Consider the following 21,141-nt stretch of genomic DNA (forward strand, 5'->3'; position numbering starts at 1 on the left):
CATCGTCAATAAATCAACATGTTACTTTACTCATTCGAGTAATTAGATAAAATGGGTTATTAGATAGCATATAGAAATAAATTTGATATATGTTTCTCCAACACTAAGTTAATTTAATCTTTTTTTTAGTTGATATAGTTTGATTTAGTTAGAAATTATTGAGACAAAATTCATTATATTAACATTGAAAGGAATCATTCTAATAGGCAACGGTATACAAAGGCATGACCACCCAGGATGGATTGTGTTTTTGGAATTGGCAACTCTTTGGGTTAAACTCTTCCTGTACAAGATAAAAAACAAAATACTAGTAGTCTTCTCCTGGCAGTAACGACCAAAAAATTTACTGCCACAAAATTTCTAAAGAAAAAAAATGAATGGGACACTCTTAAGTTGTCGTATTGACCGGTAACCTATTTCTACGTATCTCGATTTGGTACCACGTAATAGAGATCAGATCTTGGTCGAGATCTAATGAATACTCGCTGGAAATAGTACAGTGACTCGAATAAGCGCTCAAATGGAAGGATCACACATTTGAGAGCAGCTATGAGCGGGAGGAAATTTGTGATAGAAATGTTTTCAGGGTCTCGTATGTCATGAAGACGATGCCTACACTTGGGACAACCTTGTAGTACTCTGGCAGAATCCCTCGGTACAAACCTTTAAGACCTTCTGACTTCACTATGTGTTTAAATGTTCCATACAAGCCAGTGTTATAAACACGGGCTCGCCCGCCAGCACCTTCCAATTGCATCCTCCGTCTCACAAGATCCAAAGGGAATGTTGCTGAAATAAAGCAGGAAGAAAGACAAATATGTTCACCAAAATAACTATCATTGCAGGAGAATATGATGAACCAGAAGAAACAGACAATTCTATCAGTTTGATTCACTAAACCAAAATCATCAAATGAGAATGAGTAAGTAGGATTGAAAGAAACCAAATGTACCTGTTGATGATGCTATGCCTGAAAGACTACCACAAGCAAGACTGACCATTACAGTGGAGTCATGAGGTCTGGTGTCAAATCAAATGATCATTATACCAATACCCACAAGTATAGAACCAAAATGTAAATAACTTTTAAATAGAATACACCCAAATATAACCTAACCACAAAGTTCTTACCTTCGAGATTGCCAAAATGATCTCAAGCTCTCGTAAACTGAAAAGCTGATGGCTATACTTGGTCCAACACCCTGTCCCACGTGCAGTTTTATAAGGCCGTTGAGTCAAATGAATGGAGCAAATATGGAGGTATATGTATAACTATCAAAATGCATACCAACAAGGTTGCTCCAAGTCCTTTATACAAGCCAAAGAAACCTTCTTCTCTGCAAATGGTATGGAATGCATGCGAGATGCCTCTGTAATAAATGGTATTTCTCTGTGGAGTTTAAATATGAAAAGGGTTACTCAAACAAGGAAAAAAGAGGTAACACAAGGATTGGATGCTACAAGTTTATAACTACAACATGCCATGCTAAAGATTTCTTTTTTTTTTTTTTTTTTTAAGATACAACCAAACTTTTCAATATGGAATTGAAAAGTTAAGAAATATTGTCGCCTCCAAGTATAAGCAAAAGCAACCTCACAAAAATGATAAACCAACCACAAAACAAATCACACCCAAAACAACTTGGCCATGGCCACTCCCTTCGTAAAAGAGAAAAGTATTATAGGTTTTGTTGGTCAGAGTCTACCTTTGGGGCCTCGGTTAAAAGGAGCAGTAGAACCTTCAAAGACAAAAACTCTCGCCTTCAATACATTTTAGAAAATATTTTTAATCCGGCCGTTGGTTGGTGTAAAATTTTTTACTTTCCTTTCACTGACTACAAGTGAAATGATCTAAAGAAAAACTGGATGGTGTTTAGGCAAATGCAGCATTTTGCAACCCCCGGGCGTATGTTTCCTCTTTCATTGAAATTTCTACTTCTTGTCCCAAACAAGAAATAAATAACAGTTACCACCACCAGTAGCAGCATCAACAATAACAATAGTTACCTGTGCAGCGAGTCTGGTCCTGACAAGGTCCAGTGGATATGTAACAGAGGCAGCTGTTATTCCAGCCAAACCACCGCCAAAAAAATGCACAAGAAGATCCGCGCTGGCATTGCCCTGATATCTTTCCCTAACCATTGACTGAAGAAACTGCAAAGAGGAGAGAAAAGAAGAGACGATTGGAAAACTATTCGAATGCTCTCGGCCACCAATTACCAACAAAGTTTCTCAAATAATCTATTGCTCACCTTCTTGTATTGTTCATAAGCATAGAAATTGACTGAAGAATACGGTAGACGGTGAGCTATAGTGACCAGATTGCCTTTCCAAAATGCACGGAATCCCTCTTCATGGATGATACGTGAAGCTTCATGCCATAGGCTGGTTTTCTTCATTGCTGCAACATCAGAGTGCATACCTTGCACCTGGTAAAGTTGGATCGAGCAAGGAAGTTAAGAACTAAATTAATTCAGGGTCAGAGCAACAAAAGCACGCTAATCTATCAAGTGAAACCCAGCATTTACACAATGGCGTAATCGAGGTCTAGGTCCTGACAAGAATTTATTGCCTAATCGAGGTCTGGTCGACCCATAAACAAGGAGCAAGAAAATTATTATCCCAATCCCACAAATTTCCTCTTTCCCAGGTAATGATTAAAAAAGAGACCAACAAATCAGAAAAAACATAAACAAATCCTTCCGAAATCGACTTAAAACTCGGACAAAGAAGAATCATACCTGAAAGAGAATAGTGAGGCGAGCAAGAGGCGCCGTACACGTCTTGCTAAAGGCACCCGCAATACCACCGGCTAGAAGCTGCTGCACCGTGCCAATCTGCGGTTGCTGGTTCAACGACGGCTTGTTCTGGCCTTGTTGCTGCAAATATTTCCTGGCACCGCCGTCGACGACGGCGCCATGAGCAGAATTAAGAGCCTTCTGCCCTCCTTCGACCACTACACCAACTCGAGCTTCCATATTCATTTGCCGTTTTCAAACCGTCCTGGAAGGTGACACAAGAACGGCTGATCTTGATCTCACATCCGTCTTAAAAGACAAAGAAATCAAGAATTTGGGAGAAAAGTGACCGTGGAAGAGAGAGAGAGAGAGAGAGAGAGAAAAAAAACCCTAGAAGAACAGGACTTGTCGACTATGGAAAATTGACCTGATGGGTTTATTAGTGGTTTTAGTTTTGACAAATAAGCCAAGCCAGCCGACTTCCACAACCACCCCTTTTATTTTTTTTTTTAAATAGTAAATATGTGATATAAAAATAAATTAATTAATATTCGATTATTTCATTTAAATAAAATAAATGTAATTGTTGACTTAATTTTTATAAAAAAAAAAGACTTTATTATAATATGAAATTTTATTTAAATTTCTTAGGAGAAACTTTAAAGCATAGGAATGAGAATTTGAATTATCATAGCAATGCCACCTAAATCTTAGCTGTATCCTTTGTATTTATAATAATAATAATAATAATAATAATATGATATATTTGAATATCTTATTTGCAAAAGAAATTTAATTAAAAAAAATGGCTTTTACCCCTTGGCTCTTTTAAATGCTTCTTTCTTTGCAATTATATTGGCGTCACGAGGCGATTTACTTCAAATTAATTTTGCCATCGCAGTTTAAAAATGGATCTATTAAGAGGAGGTTTCCACACTCTTATGAAAAATGGTTGGTTCCCCTCTCCAACTGATGTCAGATCTCACAATCCACTCCCTTTGTGAGCCCAACATCTTCACTAACACACTGTCCGGTGACTGACTATGATATCATTTGTAACAGCTCAGCCCCACCATTAGCAGATATTGTCTGCATTGACTCGTTACGTATTCTTCCGGTTTTAAAAATCGTTTGCTAGGAAGAGATTTCCATACTTTTGTAAAAAATGTTTTGTTCTCCCATACAAACATTAATATATATATATATAGTAATTCAATGGTTATAAGGAAACAAATTAGCGAACTCCAATTTCAGGTCAGATTATAAAATTCTTACAGGTAGCTCAAAATTTGTGAGTATAATGTCTGAATTAACAACCTCGCTGCCCATGATGTCCAAAATTGAACATCTTTACCCAACAAACCACACACACAGACAGACATATATATATATATATATAAATGTCAATCAAAACCACTCATTTACAAACCCTTCACCGTTGGCTTCTAACCCAAGGTTAAAATGCTGAGCTGCATTGATCGGAAACGGCTCTGTGAGAGTGATCCCGGCGTGATTCTGGTGGAGCCCCAGAGTTAAGGAAACGTTGCCGGCGCCCATCGTGGTGGCTCCGGCAGGCGGGTGAGGGTGGTGGGTCGGAAAGAAATTGGAGTTGGATAAGTGGAGTGGGTGTTGGTCATGGTTTGAAGAAGATGCGTTATTCAATGATTGGTTTGTGGATGAAAGATGATGGTGGTCGTCATTGTTGTTGTTGTTGTTTAAGGGAGTTCCATTATTGGCGTCCCTGTGCTGAGATTTCTGAGCTTCCCTTGTTTCTAGCATGTGGATTTCTTCCACCATTGGCTTCCATAGCCTCACTCTTGCATTGATGAACCAGTTTGATACCTGAACAAAACTCCCACCACAATTTAATATAATCTAGTGATGTAACACTCCAAATCCACCGCTTGTAAAGATTTTAAAACTAAGTTTACTAGGAAGAGGTTTCCACACATTTACCAGAAATGTTTAGTTCCTCTCTCCAACTAACGTGGAATCTCACAATCCACCCCCCTTGGAGAGTCCAACGTCCTCACTAGCACACCGTCCGGTGTCTAACCCTGATAACATTTGTAACCGCACAAGCCCACCGCTAGTAAAGATTTAAAAACTGAGTTTACTAGAAAGAGGTTTCTACGCATTTACAAAGAATATTTAATTCGTCTCTCCAACAAATGTGGGATCTCACAATCCACCACCTTGGGGAGTCCAACTTCCTCACTAGCACACTGTCCGATGTCTAACCCTGATAACATTTGTAAGAGCACAAGCCCACCGCTAGTAGATATTGTCATCTTTAGGCTTTTCTTCCAAGTTTCCCCTCAAGGCTTTAAAACGCGTCCACTAAACAAATGTTTCCACACCCTTATAAGAAATGTTTCGTTCTCCTCTCTAACCAATGTTGGATCTCACAATCACTCCCTTGAGGGGCCCAACATCATCGTTGGCACATCACTCAGTGTCTGGTTCTAACACCATTTGTAAAAGCTCAAGTCCACCGTGAGCAGATATGGTCCTTTTTGGACTTTCCCTCGAAGTTTTAAAACACATTTAGTAGAAAGAGGTTTCCACACTTTTATAAAGAATGGTTCATTCCCGTCTTCAACTAATGTGGATCTCGCAATTCACATTATTTTATATTACATGAATATATATATTACATGAATCCAAGCCCACCACTAGCAGATATTGTTCTGTTTGTGTTTTCCCTTTCGACTTTTCCTCAAGATTTTATCTCACAATCCACCCCTTAGAGGCCCCAACAGCGTCCAATGTCTAGCTATAATACCATTTGTAACACAAGCTTACTGCAAGCAAATATTGTCCTATGTGTATTTTTTTACGTTATTTTATATTAATCAATGTATGGATGAAACACACCTGGCTTCTTGAGAGACCAGTCTGGTTAGCCAGCATGAGCTTGTCGGTATCCGTAGGATAACTGCAAGGTAAAAAACCGAAGGCTAAGTTGATAGGTTAACATAAAGCTCAATCATTTCATTCATATTCTTCCACACAATTCTTACGGATGGAGGAAATGTTCAAACAGCCAAGCTCGTAGCACGGTGACAGCACTCTCTGGGAGGCCTCTCTGCGGGCGCCAAACGGGCTGGTGATCCACGAATCCCCCACTGTTGTTGTGAATAGATCTTTGACAATACGGGTTATAAGGCGGCGGTGGCGGCGGCTGCTGATGCTGCTTGTTCAATTGGAGCTGGTCGGCAATAGCATTCTTTAAGAATCTGAAGTGCTTAAACATAGCTTTCACGGCTAAGTTCACGTAGGGAGCTGCATTGCCAAGCCCACCAACGTACTCGAATGTTGTCACCACTGCCTGCATCTGCTGATAGTATAGCTTATATCTTCTATAAACCTGTGCAATAGAGAATCAACAAAATTACAATCCATGCCTGATTTGATACAATTTCAAATCACTAAATTTTGAAACTTTTGCATATTAAAGTATTGAAATTGAAATTTTTAGTCCGATTTAGAAATCGGGTACTTCTCTCTTCCTACACGGCCGCACACATATCCAAGAAGTGCCAACAAAGTTATTGATACAAGAATTTCATAAAAAGAAAAACGAATCTAGCAACTAAGCTATGAATACAGCTCAGTGATTAAGACATCTATTCAACGACTTAAACAACAGAATATCACGATGATGAAAGCATTGAAAGTTTCTTTAAAATAGATTCCCTTTTTAAACGACTTTAGACAACAAACATATCTATCCTCTTAACCTTGGTTTAACCGAGATTGTGTAGCGGATCAGACAGGTTAAATAAGAAACAAACAATGGATGTTTGTGCATATATTCCCTTTCATTAACTTTATCAAAAAAAAAGACATATGTTGTTTAAAACATCAAAGACCACACATTTGATCCTCAGCTCCTCAGTACAAAAAAGAATCTAATGCACATAAAATAAGAGAGATTATTTCAAATTCAAAACCCCATTAATTTAATAACCAAACAAATTAACATATTCCATGTCGGTTTAACCAATGCCCAACATCCAAATTATACTAAGATCTTTCTTTATGGAAAAAAAATAAAATAAAAATCCAAACTTTATAGTAGTTAAGAGTCAATCATGGATTCCATTTGACATTTTTGTTTATAAATTAATTTAACAAATTAAATGGCAGGCTAGGCTATAGTATTAACATAAATTTAATACGTTAGTCCAATCAAAATCCGTCACGTCAACCGGTGAAAGTCATTTCATTTGGTAAGAAGTAATTATATTAAAATGCATGTATATAAAGTATTAAGCAATGGAGAACAAGAGAGCAATTAAATTAAATTTAATTTAATTTAATTTAAAGGGAAAAAAATAATAATAATATGTTTGTATGATTATGAAATTAAAATATGTACCTCGTCGAGCATGGTAATAAGCCTAGATTTTCTCCTCCGGCTTTCAATTCCATCGTCGGTGGGGTCATGATGAAGAGCGGCGGTGGGAATATCACCGCCCAAGCTGTCGAGAAGAGGGGAATCAGGCGGCAATTTGTCGGCGTAGTGAAATAGGTCGTGGAGTAGCTGCTGAGCTGGCTTCAAGAATTTGGAGGTAAGAAGAGGGGTAGGGGAAGAGGCGTAGCGGTGTTGGAGGTTGAGGTCAAGGGACAAGGGTGGTTGTTGGTCGGGGAGGAGCGGGGGGAGATGGTGGGCGGCGGTGGCGTAAGCAGCCGTGGGAGTGGGAGGGTAATGATTATGATTATGAAGATTAAAAGAGGGGTTTTGATGAAAATCAAAATCGGTGGAAATTAAAGAAGAGGGATCATCATCATCATCATCACCACCACCACCACCACCATGATGATGATATAAAGGAAGGAAATTGGGATTATTAGCAGCGCCACTCCCAACTCCTACTCTCAGCTTGTCTCGCCTGCTTTGCTGTGGGACATGGTAGAGTTCAAAACCCTCCGCCATGGCCGACTCAAACAACAAACCCAACACAATTTTGGATATATAATATTGTAGAGAGAGGAGAGAGAGAAGGTGGGTTGCTGCAAAATTCAGAAGTGATTGAGGATTGGAGGCGTGGGATTCTCTCTATCAGTTTCTCTAACAAAGAAATTTTAATTTCATACACTCTTTCACAACTTACCACTCAAATAAAAATCCCATCTTTTTCTCTTTTTCTCTCTCTTCCATCTCTTAATAGGGTTTCACAATTCTGGACAAGAAGTGGGCAACCGGCTATTCCCGGTAAAATAATCAAATTCCACTCCTTTTAACCCGTGCTAAATCTAGTTAAGTAACTGTCTAAGCTCACTGCTAGAGTTAAGTAACTGTCTAAGCTCACTTCTAGCAGATATGATGTGTTTTTGTCGGGGTGAAATGTGTGGTGGGTGTAGAATAAAAACAGAGATTTTTTTGGATCACTTACTTATCCATTGGGTTCCTGTACCAGGAGAATCTAATTCACTTCAAACCCCTCCTTTCTTTTTTATTTTTTTATTATTTTTTATATTTATTGTTTCATATTATCCATTTTCCAATGGTTCTGTGTTATGTCTTCAGAAGTTAGAGATGTTTTGTTTTTTCCAATTCTTGTCCTATAATTTTACTATGTGTTTATGTTTTTTTTTTTTTATTATTATAAATGATATTCTTTTTAATTTTTGGAACGATTATGAAACTCAATGCTACTTAAAACGTGACTTAGAAGAAATGAATTGTTTATACGTTTATGTGAAAATGTATTAATAACAGGACAAACCCGATTAAGATCCTCGAAAGATTTTTTCTTTTTTTTTCCTTTTTTTTTCTTGAAGATAGTACAAAAAATGTTAAAAAGTTGGAAGGTTGAATCTGAGTTTGGAAAGTATGAATGAGTAGATGTAAATATAATAAAATTTAGGAAGATGGGAATAAATAAAATAAAGAAAAAACGAAGGAGAAATGACAAAATTTCAAAATATATCGTACAAAAGTCCTGGATACAAACTACCCCTTTCAACACACACACACTCTTCACCCATCAACTCATTTTGACCATTTTTTTTTTATTTTATATTATATATAATTTTAGTTAAATAAGCCTGAGAATATACTTGCTAAAATGGAAACATTAATATTTTCTTTTATGTTTTGAATAAAAAAATAAACGAAAGGATTTAAATTTGACGATGATACCCATGATTGAAATGGGCTCGGAAACGTACTAAATTGAATCACAATAAATGTTTTTGGCCCCATCTTGTCTGTGTCATTCTTGCACCACCGCAATGTTGGATGGTGTGTCAATGAAGACGATGGTTGTGAAAGAGAGTAGATTGTGAGATCCTATATCGTAAAAAAAAGAATGATTCGGGGGAGATTTGGTTGATAGTGAAAGGGATTGTATGGTCAAAATATCCAGAACTGAGTGCTTTTAAGACATCCCAGAGAGGTAGCAAGTTAGACAAAATATCAACAATTTTCCAAAAATGTCAGTCCTTTTATTTTTTATTTTTTATTTTTTTGTCAAATTTATTCTTCCCCTAAAAGGAAAATAAAAAAAACAAAAAAACAAACAAAGGGTGGCACTGTTGAGGGAGCTGGCGGTGTCTCAGGTGACGTCCTCATCTCTCTCTCTTTCACATATAATAATACCTTACCAATTTGCTCGAAATTGACGTAACCCTCTTCCGCTTCTTACTAACTTGTTACGTATCACTGGTAGCTTTATGATGATGAATATTGAAATAGCACGTCGAAATGATAACATGTTTAGTTTCTTTTTCCTCCCAATTTCGTGGGTCTCACTAATTATGTGTCGATCTTCAAATTTTAATTCTTATTCTAAATCACTGTTACTCTTAATTTACCTTTTTTCGGGTTGAAATTTAAGTGTAATAAGTAAATAAATATTTTAGGTAAAAAGTTTAAAGTAAGATGGTAACTTTTAAAAGAATATAAACATTTTTGGCATAAGTACTTTTTTTATATTTGGCTTTTTTTCTTTTTTTCCTTTTAAATGCTTTCTCTAGGAATGAATCATATTGTATGCTTTATTCCTATTTGGCCTTAAGACTTTTTAATATTCTATTGTTTTTGTTTATTTATTTAACTTTAACCTTTCAATAATATTATTCTAATTTTTGTTATAATTATTTTAGAATATTTTCGTTCTATCAAAATATCTAGTTTTATGTTTCAGAATAAGTAATTTAGATATTTTTTTATTTATAGAAAATTAATTAATGTTCGTGTTACAAATCAATAATAAAATAAAAAATGTTTCGTTTTCCTCTATATGTAAGATCTAACATATTAGGAGGGTAATCCATTAGACTTAGTTGGTATGATCTGGCAATTTATTGTTTGGTCAACAAGCTTGTATTGGGTTTGACCTAGAGCCGTTAGGTTACAAGAGATTGTTGGAATGGACGAGACAAAATCATGCGCACGGGACCGACTAAATTATTTTGATATAACTTTTAACTTTTCAATATTATATTATCCCTCGACCCGATTATCAAATTCTAATCTTTCTCAAACCCAAATCATATTAAGTATTTAGAGAGAGTTTCAACTCACATATGATTTGGGTCAATATCATACCTTTGGGTCCCTAATGAACATTGGGAAATGAACAAGGAAATAAAGTTACCATGGGGTAAAAAAAAAAAGAAGGTAGGTACTTTGGAGTGACGTCATGTGATGGGATGATGGGGAGAGTAAATGTAGGTGAAAAAGAAGGACAACTTTACCCAATTAATAAGGGACTCGGTGCCCTTAGCTAAGGAAGGGGTATCCTTAATTATGTTCCTTAACCGTCCGATGAATCCTCGAATCGCGGATTCAGACAGGGGTTGATGATGCACGTAATTAATGTCACAGTCACTGTTGGCGGCTATTTACTGCCTTCACCCACCAAATCTACCCTTTTTTAATGCGGTAAATTCTCGTTTCTTTAGGACAATTTGGTATTTTTACTGACTTCTGCCTACCCTTTTCACACACTCTCTCTTTTCTTTTTTTAATATGTTTTAATAAATTTCAATTTTATGTCCTAAATTTATAAGTTTGGTATACATAAACGGGTGTAAATCTCTCTCTAATAGACACATTTTAAAATCGTGAGACTGACAACGATATATAACGGGCAAAAAATGGACAATATTTACTAACAGTGAGTTTGCATTGTTATAAATGATACCGAGCGGCGTGCCAAAGAGGACACTAAGGGGCTAAAAAGGGTGGATTGTGATATCTTACATCGGTTGTATAGTGGAACAAATAGATTTTAAAAGACAGGTAGAGGAGGATGATCCTTAGTTATCGTTACTAATAAAAATGGTTACACATAATTAGATAGCAACTTTATTTTTGTTAAAATACATAATTACTATTTTACCCCTTAAAAATATACACTAAAATCTCCATTAGTCACGCCAAAACGCGTCCCAATTAGTCTTAAGCCATGGACTCTCCATTTTCACGCGCTTCATCTTCGTTAGAATCGGCGACGCACACGCGCCGCTGCACGTTCTTGTAAGAGTAGCGGCGAGCGATGAGTACATAGACGCAGAGATTTGCGGCTGAGACGGCGGCCAAGAGCCAGTAGAACTTGTCGAGGCGGCTGCTGTTGAGGTCCTTGCCGAACCAACTGCTTTTACCGGTCCGCCTGGTTATGTCGTCGACCACCGTGATGAGCAAGCTGCTGAGAAAACTTCCGGCCCCTATTACGCTGAGGTAAAATGCGATGCCGAGGCTTCTCATTGAATCGGGAACTTGGTCGTAGAAGTACTCTTGGAGGCCGACGATGGCGAAGCCGTCGCCGAATCCGATGATCAGAAACTGTGGAGCTAACCAGAATACGGACATTGTTAGGGAGCCTGTTTTTGGGTTTCCGGCCACCACCTGGTTCAAAATTGGGCAAAACCTTGTAATTCATTGTTACACAACAACTTCGGTTTAATTACAAATTTAATTAGTGTTATTTCTTTAAAAAGTTTTTAATTTGTTTAAATTATATTGTGCACTTTGAACATAAGCTCCTTTGCGAAGGCCGTCTACAGTTTTAGAGAGGATGAAGGCTGTTAGTTGAACACGTCCACTTTGAGCATAAGCTCCTTTGTCAAGGCCATCTACGGTTTTAGAGAGGATGAAGGCTGTTAGTTGAACACGACTCTCAACAATAATATGATATTGTCCACTTTGAGTATAAACTCTTATGGCTTTGGTTTAGGTTTTCCCAGAATACCTCGTACCAATGGGTAGAGTATTCTTTCATTATAAACCCATGATCATTTCCTAGATTAGCCGACGTTGGACTTTCATCATCCAACAATATCCATCCCTTGGGACCAAGCACCGCTCGGTGACTAGCTCTGATACCGGTTACGTATCATTGAATGCTCTGTTCCCCTCCCCAACCGATATGAGATTTTACAATTCACCCATTTGGGCGCCCAGCATTCTCGCTGGTACACTGCTCGGTGACTAGCTCTGATACCTTAGGTGTCGTTGAATGCTCTGTTCCACTCCCTAAGTGATATGAGATTTTACAATCCACCCTTTTGGGGCCTAGCATTCTCGCTAACACACTGCTCGGTGACTAGCTCTGATACTAGCCCCAGTGTCTTTTCTCGCACATCGTGTGATGACTAGCTTTGATACCAGTGTCCAGCATCCTCGCTGGCATACCGCCCCAGTGACTAATTCTGATACTATTTATAACAGACTAAACCTACCACTAGCAGTTATTTGTTCGTTTTACTCTATTACGTATCAGTATCACCCTCACTGTTTTAAAACGCATTTACTAGGAAAATGTTGTAGAGTCTTATGAGAATGTTTTATTCTCCCGTAAATCAATCTAAATTACATTGTTATATTTAATTTTTTAGAACAAAAATGAAGAGTTAATTTTGAAGTAGGAGAAGTTGTAAAAAATGGTTTAAGAATACCTGGAGTCTCTTATGCTCAACCAAGGCTGCAATGATCATTGTAGCAATCACAAAAAGCATTCCGATGCCTATTCTTTGGAGGATGTTAATACCTCTCTCGTTGCCGGTGGCTCGTCGGAGCATGGGCACCAACAGCTTATCATAAATGGTGAGGGACACGATCATTCCTATGGCAGTCAGGCAGAAGATGGTGGTCGGCGGGAGGATCAAGCCGTCGCCCATCTTCCGGTTCAAGTTGGCGGCTTGTTTTATGAAGAACGTCGAGGTTTGAGCTATGGTCACTCCGAACGGCAGAGTCGCCAACCAAATGGGTATCATGTTCAATATTAGCTTCATTTCTTCCACCTTCGTCACCGTCGCTAGCCGCCACGGACTTTGCTTCTCCGCCGATCCCCCCTTGTCTTCATAAACCGCCGCTTTGTCTAGAAATCTATTACCCAATCAACAATTTTGTTATTGCATAATATTCACGACATTCAAATTTCGGTTTAATTTTCTTTACTTAATTTCTACTCGGGATTAGAAATCAGATCTATCCACAACGATATGATATTATCTTTTTCGGCTTTCTCAAAATGTTTCATACCAATTAAGATGTATTCATCCTCCACTGAGACCTAAGGAATCCTCCCTCGAACAGTAGCCTTCCTAAGACCTATGGAGCCCTCGAACAGTCTACCCTTAATCGAGGCTTGACTCCTTCTCTAGAGTTTTCAAACAAAGTACACAATTTGTTCGACACTTGGAGTCACTTTTGACTACAACTTCAAAACTCTTCTTTGTGAGCCACTTTTGACCACACCTTCGAGACTCTTCTTTATTCGACATTAGAGAATTCTATTAACGCAGCTAAGTGAAGAGCATAGCTCTCATACCAGGTTAGGAATCATGACTCTCTACAAAATTGAGAAAAAAATACTTTTTAATTTCATGACTATTTCTTAAATTAGCTTAATGGGTTATGTTTATTGGACGATGAAAGTCCCACATCACAACTGTTAATTTAGACAATGATCATGGGTTTATAAAGTGAGGAATACTAACTCGAGTGCTACGAGGCATTTTGGGGAAACCCAAAGCAAAGCCACGAGAGCTTATGCTCAAAGTGGATAATATCATATCATTGTGAAGAGTCGGGTTCGTCTAACCATCTTAAACACTAAATAAAAATAATATTTTGATTTGATTGCTTACTTGAGGTTTTGGGTGTGGCACAAGAACCTTCCATGGGCGGCGTTATTAGCTGTCCTGGGAAATTCATGCAATAAAGAAGGATTGGAAGGGAGTGGAAGCTTTCTCTTCCGAATAGCCGCCACAACAACCTGCAACAACGGCGTCAAGGGGCTTCCAGATGGTTTTCGGTACCGATAAAACGGGCGGCCGGCGACAAAAATGACGACAGAAACCACCAGCACCGCCGTTAGAATGACATCTGCAGTTCCCCACCCGAAATGATCCTGAATATAAACAATGATGGTAACGCCAAACAACAGGCCAGAACAGAGCCCGAAATTCCACCAATTGAAATAAGACATTTTTTTCTTCCGTTCTTCCGAATGATCATCATCGAATTGGTCGGCTCCGAAGCTCTCGAGAGATGGCTTGTGCCCACCAGTTCCTATGGAGATCATGTAAATTGCGAGGAAGAAGATGATCTCATGGCTCTTCCGTGCCTCTGGGCACACCTGATCATCGCCTCCACAGGGTTTGAAACTTGGAACGAACGCCGACATGGTTAACAGAGTCAACCCCTGTTTCAACAATCACTCACATCTTAAAATTGGGTATTAATAATAATAATAATCAAATGGGGTATTGAAAATGAAACCGACCAAAACGTAGATAACGGAGGAGAGGAGAACGGTGGCGTAGCGGCCGAAGTAAGCGTCGGCGAGAAAGCCGCCGAGCAGAGGCATCAAAGTGGTGACACCGGCCCAGTAATTGACGCTCCTCGCCGCCGTCTTCAGCTCTTGATGAAGCACCTTGGTTAGGTATATAATCAAACTCGAAGCGATCCCAAAATAGCTCAGCCTCTCACCGAACTCGATGGCTGCAATCCCAAATTCCAATTTTGTTAATAATTAATAAAAAAAATGATCCACCGGTGAAGAACAGAGGAAGAAGTAGTGCGTTTTACCGATGATGAACAGAGAGGCTTTCCAAGCGCCGGTGGAAGCTCGGAGAGGCAGCCTCCCTTTGTAATCAAGAGAAGAATCAGCAACCCATTTGTGATCGCCGCCATTAGCTTCACACTCCAAGCTTTTCGACATCTCACACATTTGGTTGTCAGTTCTCCCAATAAGTTGGATGTGGACAACAACCGCCCAATATCTTGGACTCTACTTGCTCCACTTTCCACTCCTTATATAAGCCCCAATCTTTTTTAAATTACAAATTTACCCCTTATTTTTTCTAAAAATTACGAATCTATTAAATACAAAATTTATTAAAATTAAAAGGTACCTAAATTGTATAAGTTAATTAATTTACCCCTTATTTTTTAATTTTGTGTTGAATTTTTTTTTTTTTTTTATAATAAAAATTAAAATATAATATTGAAGTCAAACATATCAGCCATTAAGAAACTTTAAAAAATAAAAAAAAAAATGAAGCATTTTCACCCACTGAAAATATTTAATAAATTAAGAGCTGTCTCCCATGTAATTGGCCCTTAATTTTGCCTTAATCATTCACTCGTTTAATAACTTTTTTTTAATTAGTCACATTTTTAATAGAATATGAATAAATAAAAAATTATTTCACCCACCATCGTCTATTAATTAATTTATTAATTATGAAATCTAGAAGGACAAAGAAGGAATCCCTGTTCTTGTGTTTAATGAGATGGGATAATCATGGACATTAAATTTGTTGATTAATTTTTTTTAAAAAAATTGTTTTTGCCTCTAATAATATGATGGATGATGCAATTATCCAATATCATCTTTAATCATGCTTCAACTTTCGAACAAAAAGTAAATTAACCAAAATTGGCTCGATCGTTAATTCTCATTTAGAAACTGAATTGGTTGGATTCGAGTGTAATCATATTTTTTAGTATTAGAAGTTGACTTAACCAAAAAAATTATAACCCGTGAATTGAAGGGAATTATTGGTTTTTTAAAAATTCAACCCAACCTAAATTGTGTAACCCAATCAAAATGTAGTTTAGATAATTCGAGTTATCAAGTCATATGAACTCTCCTGTGATTTTTTTTTTGGAGTGATTAAGTGGGTAAGGTTGAAGAGATTAGGTGGGTATTACTTTTGATTGTGGTCATACCACTCTCTTAAAAGATGATATCAATATGATATCAATTTGGTTTAGAAGATCTTTAAATGTCCTGTCTCACCCACCTAATGGCTTAGCCATATGATCAAATTCAATAGTGTGTGAGGTTTTATTGTGCAGCCTCTAGTGGAGCATTATATGTTGACTTCCAAGTGAATGATAATGATAGATACAATGTCAAATCTATATGTATAATTAAAACAAGCCCAAATTGAATTTCTTTAAATTCAATCATCACTCAATCTCAGCCTTAAACAACTTAATTCTAAAACCTATTTTGTATTTGGATAATAATCATCTTTTTAGATCGCTTGTGATTGACATCCTATATCAGTTAGAGATGGGAACAAAACATTCTTTATAAATGTGTGGAAACTTCTTCTTAACAGACGCGTTTTAAAACTATAAGACTGACGACGATATGTAACGAGTGAAAACGAACGGTGTGCCAGCAAAACTTTTGGCCATCAAGGTGGTGAATTATGAGAACCCACATCGATTGAAGAGGAGAACGAAACATTCCTTATAAGTGTGTGAAAACATCTCCCTAATATAAACGTTTTAAAACCATGGAACTAACGATAATATATAATGGGCTAAAGAAGATAATACTTATTAGTATTGAGATTAGACTGTATTTGTTACACGTACTCCATAGTTCATGGATCAACTTAAAAGATATGTTGATTAATGTATCTAAATTTTAAACATTACGAATGTTAGCTTTGCGGAGACAAAATGGGGAAGATAAGCGGAATATCCTTAAAATTTGCAATAGCATTGAGACTCTAATGATGAGGAAGAACACGTAGAATTTGTGGTAGCGTGTTAGCGATACCACTAATGCTCTCAAGCCAAGATCAGATGCACCCAAAATGAAGAACTATTGTTACTTGTCTAAAAGAAATGAGATCAAAAGAGAAGGGAGAAAGATGAAGAACAGCAAAACTCTACTTCAGAGACATGAAAATTTGTCATTTTGTTGGAAAAAGGAACAATCAAAGGCAACAAGCAGCAGCAGCAGCAGCAGCAGCTGCAGCAGCTGCTTTGGTTTTGGGTTTGGCAATGCGTGTGAGATTCATGGAGGTCAAATCCATCATTCTCACTCAGATTCTCCCTGCACTTAACATTTTATTTTATTTTCCATTCATTCCTAAATTTAAATTGCTTTCTAAAACTTTCCCACTTTTTGTTTTCAGGAATATATTCCAAATCTTGAGTCAAAGAGTTAGGATACAACGTTATCTCCAAACCCTCCACTTCTTTTTCCTTCTTTTCATGCCTTCCTTTAGACCTTTTGAATAGCTAGGACTCATCTATGTTTGTCTCACGATACCGTTATCTTAACTCGTTCAAGCTTGAAGTTGCTTCCCTCGTGTTTGATAGCGAGGACACATTTATAGTTACCCACATATGCAACTTAGTTGGTGTTGAAGAGTACTAACTAATTGCATACCTAAGCTGACTTTATGTTTCGTGATAAATATGATTGTACACGAGTTCATACTAAGTAACAAAAGCGTACAACTTTATTTATCAGACCCAACAAGTTGAGTTCAATGGTACCTAAGTTCGTATGGTATATGACGAACGCTATGGAGAAGAGATAGACTTGAATGATAAGGTAGGTTCTAGCCGTCGCCGACATCCAACTTTATAAATAATTAATATAAAAACTTCCACGATCCTAACTTTTGAATTCTTTAAGTTGAAATTAAATGTTTTCCACTAGTTATATAACTTTTCCCAGTTAAGGATGAGTTCTTTTCATCGTGTTTTAATAGCGACTTCCAAATATCATGGTAAAAATGCTCGTAATAACGATTCTGTTTTTCTCATAACATGTAAAAATTCCGAGCAATTTCTTACCGTAATGAGTAGTTTTGAGGAGTATAATTTGGTAGCTAAGCACAAATAACATTCACTTTCTAAGGACAAAATCCAACAAGATAAAAAGGAAAAAGAAAAAAGAGAGAAAATCCATAATCTTGAGACACCTAATTGGTATTCCTTTTCCATCTAAATGAAAAATATTAAACCAAAACAAACAACAAATTAGCATAAACGTATGGCTCATAATTAACCCCAAAAAGGCATTCTTTGGATTAACACCACAAAAACCGACAGGACAATATATTGGTAGCTGACTCAGAATCATCTTTAGAGCTAAAGAACGTGTAGTGTTCATAGTTTGGCCATATCATATCAACTAATACAAGGGGTAGTGGCTTGTGGCTTGTGTTGTCCCCTCAATCATCAGTAAGATTGGAACTCTTCCTCCCAAGTGGAGGAGACGATCCTATCCTAAACACATAATAGTTTAATATGTAACAATCCAAGCCTACTACAACTACATACTGTTCGTTTTAGCCCGTTACGTATCGCCGTCGGCCTCACGATTTTAAAACGCGTTTGTTAGGGAGAGGTTTCACACCCTTGTAAGGAATGTTTTGTTCCATTCTCCAACCAATGTGGGATCTCATAATCTACCCCCCTCTCCAACCAAAGGGGTGGACACCGAGCAGTGTATCAACGAGAACGTTGGGCCCCCAAAGGGGGTGGATTATGAGATTCCACATCGATTGGAGAGAGGCTCGAGTGCCAGCGAGAATGCTGAGGGAGTAGATTGTGAGATCCCACGTTAGTTAGAGAGGGGAACGAAGCATTCTTTATAAGGGTGTGGATACCTCTCCCTAACAAACGCGTTTTAAAAACCTTGAGGGAAAGCCTAAAAAGGATAATATCGCCTAGCGGTGGGCTTAGACTGTCACAGTACAAAGTTTCAGAAGAACATACCTGCCTGGCCCACAAAAGAGAAAAACTTTTGGGTCTGAATCATTCTGATAGTTGAAGACGACCCTTCAAAACAAATTTACCTTATCCAAGTAGGAGAAAGAGATGGTGATCCCAAGTAATCCAAACCAAGATTGGTCAGTCAATGCCATAATAATGACTTACTGTGATTGGGGTCTCTGTGGAACGTGCGTTGGTCTTTGATTGCTGGTGCTTTAAGCACGAATGAAAGATAAGGAATCTCTAATCTGGTTCTGAACCTTCTGGAGGCCGATGCTGTAAAGAAACAGAGTAATCCATTAAATAGAAGTGATTACAATGGTAACTGGACAATCTATCTTTGTCAAATAAAAGGGAGTTTACTGCTTCAGATTAGTGCCTTATCTTCGAGACAGATCATAAAACTCCACAATAAACCAGTTCTTACCAATCTTCAATGCCTAGAAAGCCATGAGAGCTTTTGACATCTAAAAACACTTTCGAGCTGTTTATGCAAGAGATCCATGAGATAACAGGATAAATATATCTTATTCTTTATCCAAGAGATCCATGGATTCTTCCTACTCAAGCAAGAAGGTTGAAATAGCCGCCCACCTATGCAGAAGTCAACTTCTTACCAAGAGCCAATGACAAAAACTATTTAGCAACATGCAAATTTCTCATCTAACAATACCACTAGTGGCATTTTGTGACAGAACCCAAAATCCACTAAGATAAACTCGAGTGGCTTAAAGAAGAGATGCACAAAAACCCACAATGCAAATACACTTTATGTAAAAGATGTGGAAACCAGAAGATTGAAGGGATGTGGAAACCAGAAGATGGGAGGGATTTTGATGGTTATTGGTTAATATGAAAGGCACTATGGCTTCATCTTATTGGACCAATTGAACATATTTCTTAGGCTAAGAAGACAAATGAACCATCAACAAATGCACAGCGATTTTGTCCAGTCAAGACATTCCATCCCTGTGGAACATGATATCTCCAATTTATCAGGCTAAGCATGCTAGAGTTCCTATACGTCTATTTGACATAGAGTGCATGAGATATGTGCGCCATTAATATTATCAATACAAGTCAATCAATAGATGCGAGGCCATTAAATGACTAAAGGTATAAAGAGATTGCTAGCTACCAAATGTGACTTCGCCACCAATCCATTACTTAGCACTCAATTACAAAGATTGACTATAAGAAATTCGGGCTCTAAATTTTAAGATATCAACCACAAGGTCAGAACCAAGTAATCTGATATACTTGTGAGTATATCATTGACTTGTGAAATAAAGGAGCAAGAACTCCAACAGCTATTGGTAAATTACAAGAAAGCTCTCCAATTGGAGACTAAAAGAGATAAACTATAATGATTAAAAAGGATGCCTATTTGTGCAACAAAACAAAGCAGTAGAAAGAACAGAGTCCATGAAACGATCAAAAGAAGAGGAGATATCACTGAAAATTGACTGTTCCTTTCACCGCCACAAAACCTCCTTTGGACACAGTGAAAGGACGACCCACCAAAACAGATAGAGATCAAAACTGTTGTTAGGGAGCGTCAGAGACCAACCAAAAGCTTCCAAGATAATTAAACCAATAACAGGAAGCAAAAGGGAAATGCACAAGAAGGTGTCCAGGACATGATGCTCCAAGAAGGGGAAAGACTAAAAAATAGATTGATTTGGAATAAGTATCTAGCCAGAAGCCCTGTTTACATCCAAAGTATGACAGCATTCAATCCATTTCTGAGTCCACAATATGAATCCCTGGAGGATAGACCTAGGGTCAGCTATGGGATCGTGGTTGACTTGAATTGTATAATACTCCTTAATGCTCAAATGATATTGTTTCTTCTTCTTCTTTCCTCCATTTGCGCATGATAAGAAATGTAGAGTTTCATGTCCAATAATGAAATATACAAAAACCTAAGGAATTATAAGAACGCGTTCCCATTGATAGTGATCATAGAAGAAGAATGTATTGGTGGGTGTCCCAAATATCTCCCACCCACATGCTTAGTTCCTTCAGAAAAATTCTTCAAGTTATTTCCAATCACCCAGCAGAGCGAATGATAAGAGAGCATTTGTACAGATTCTATGACATACACAATTGGATTTCAACAGACGCCCAAACTTACCCCCAATCCTGAAAATCTATACATGAATTCTTCTCTTCTTCTCCAGCCACTACAACTAAAGGTCGCTCACATAACATTAAACCAAAGGATCTCAGCTTTTTCTCCGAAAGGTTGGGGCCATAAACTCATAAAGGGTGCAAGACATAATCTGCATACACCAATTTAGTTGAAGTAGCATGTCTGGATATCAGCCTTGAATTTTTTCATAGTGTTAACTGTTAAGGCCTGAAAGATAAAATTGAAAGAAACATTTAATAAAAAAAAAAAAA

General features: G+C 37.6%; 3 protein-coding genes across 3 annotated transcripts; all 3 read right to left on the reverse strand.

The window, feature by feature from the left end:
• Positions 1–158: 158 nt before the first annotated feature.
• On the reverse strand, positions 159–3,173 carry LOC111803116 (mitochondrial substrate carrier family protein B-like). Its single transcript, XM_023687393.1, has 7 exons — positions 2,742–3,173; positions 2,253–2,429; positions 2,008–2,154; positions 1,289–1,390; positions 1,132–1,202; positions 953–1,020; positions 159–789 (listed from the first exon to the last, which is right to left on the reverse strand). Exons 1-7 carry the CDS (start codon positions 2,982–2,984, stop codon positions 548–550), a joined length of 1,050 nt encoding a protein of 349 aa, XP_023543161.1. The 5' UTR covers positions 2,985–3,173; the 3' UTR covers positions 159–547.
• Positions 3,174–3,961: 788 nt separating this feature from the next.
• On the reverse strand, positions 3,962–7,865 carry LOC111803272 (BEL1-like homeodomain protein 9). Its single transcript, XM_023687601.1, has 4 exons — positions 7,123–7,865; positions 5,762–6,108; positions 5,616–5,676; positions 3,962–4,580 (listed from the first exon to the last, which is right to left on the reverse strand). The coding sequence occupies exons 1-4, from the start codon at positions 7,678–7,680 to the stop codon at positions 4,146–4,148; spliced, it is 1,401 nt and encodes a 466-aa protein (XP_023543369.1). The 5' UTR covers positions 7,681–7,865; the 3' UTR covers positions 3,962–4,145.
• A 3,135-nt stretch (positions 7,866–11,000) lies between these two features.
• Positions 11,001–14,969, reverse strand: LOC111803299 (protein NRT1/ PTR FAMILY 5.6-like). The gene is made up of 5 exons (XM_023687637.1): positions 14,788–14,969; positions 14,483–14,700; positions 13,845–14,401; positions 12,651–13,080; positions 11,001–11,601 (listed from the first exon to the last, which is right to left on the reverse strand). The coding sequence occupies exons 1-5, from the start codon at positions 14,927–14,929 to the stop codon at positions 11,155–11,157; spliced, it is 1,794 nt and encodes a 597-aa protein (XP_023543405.1). The 5' UTR covers positions 14,930–14,969; the 3' UTR covers positions 11,001–11,154.
• Between the last annotated feature and the right edge of the window lie 6,172 nt (positions 14,970–21,141).

The sequence above is a fragment of the Cucurbita pepo genome, chromosome LG10, assembly GCF_002806865.2.
Source record: "Cucurbita pepo subsp. pepo cultivar mu-cu-16 chromosome LG10, ASM280686v2, whole genome shotgun sequence".
NCBI lineage: Eukaryota > Viridiplantae > Streptophyta > Magnoliopsida > Cucurbitales > Cucurbitaceae > Cucurbita > Cucurbita pepo.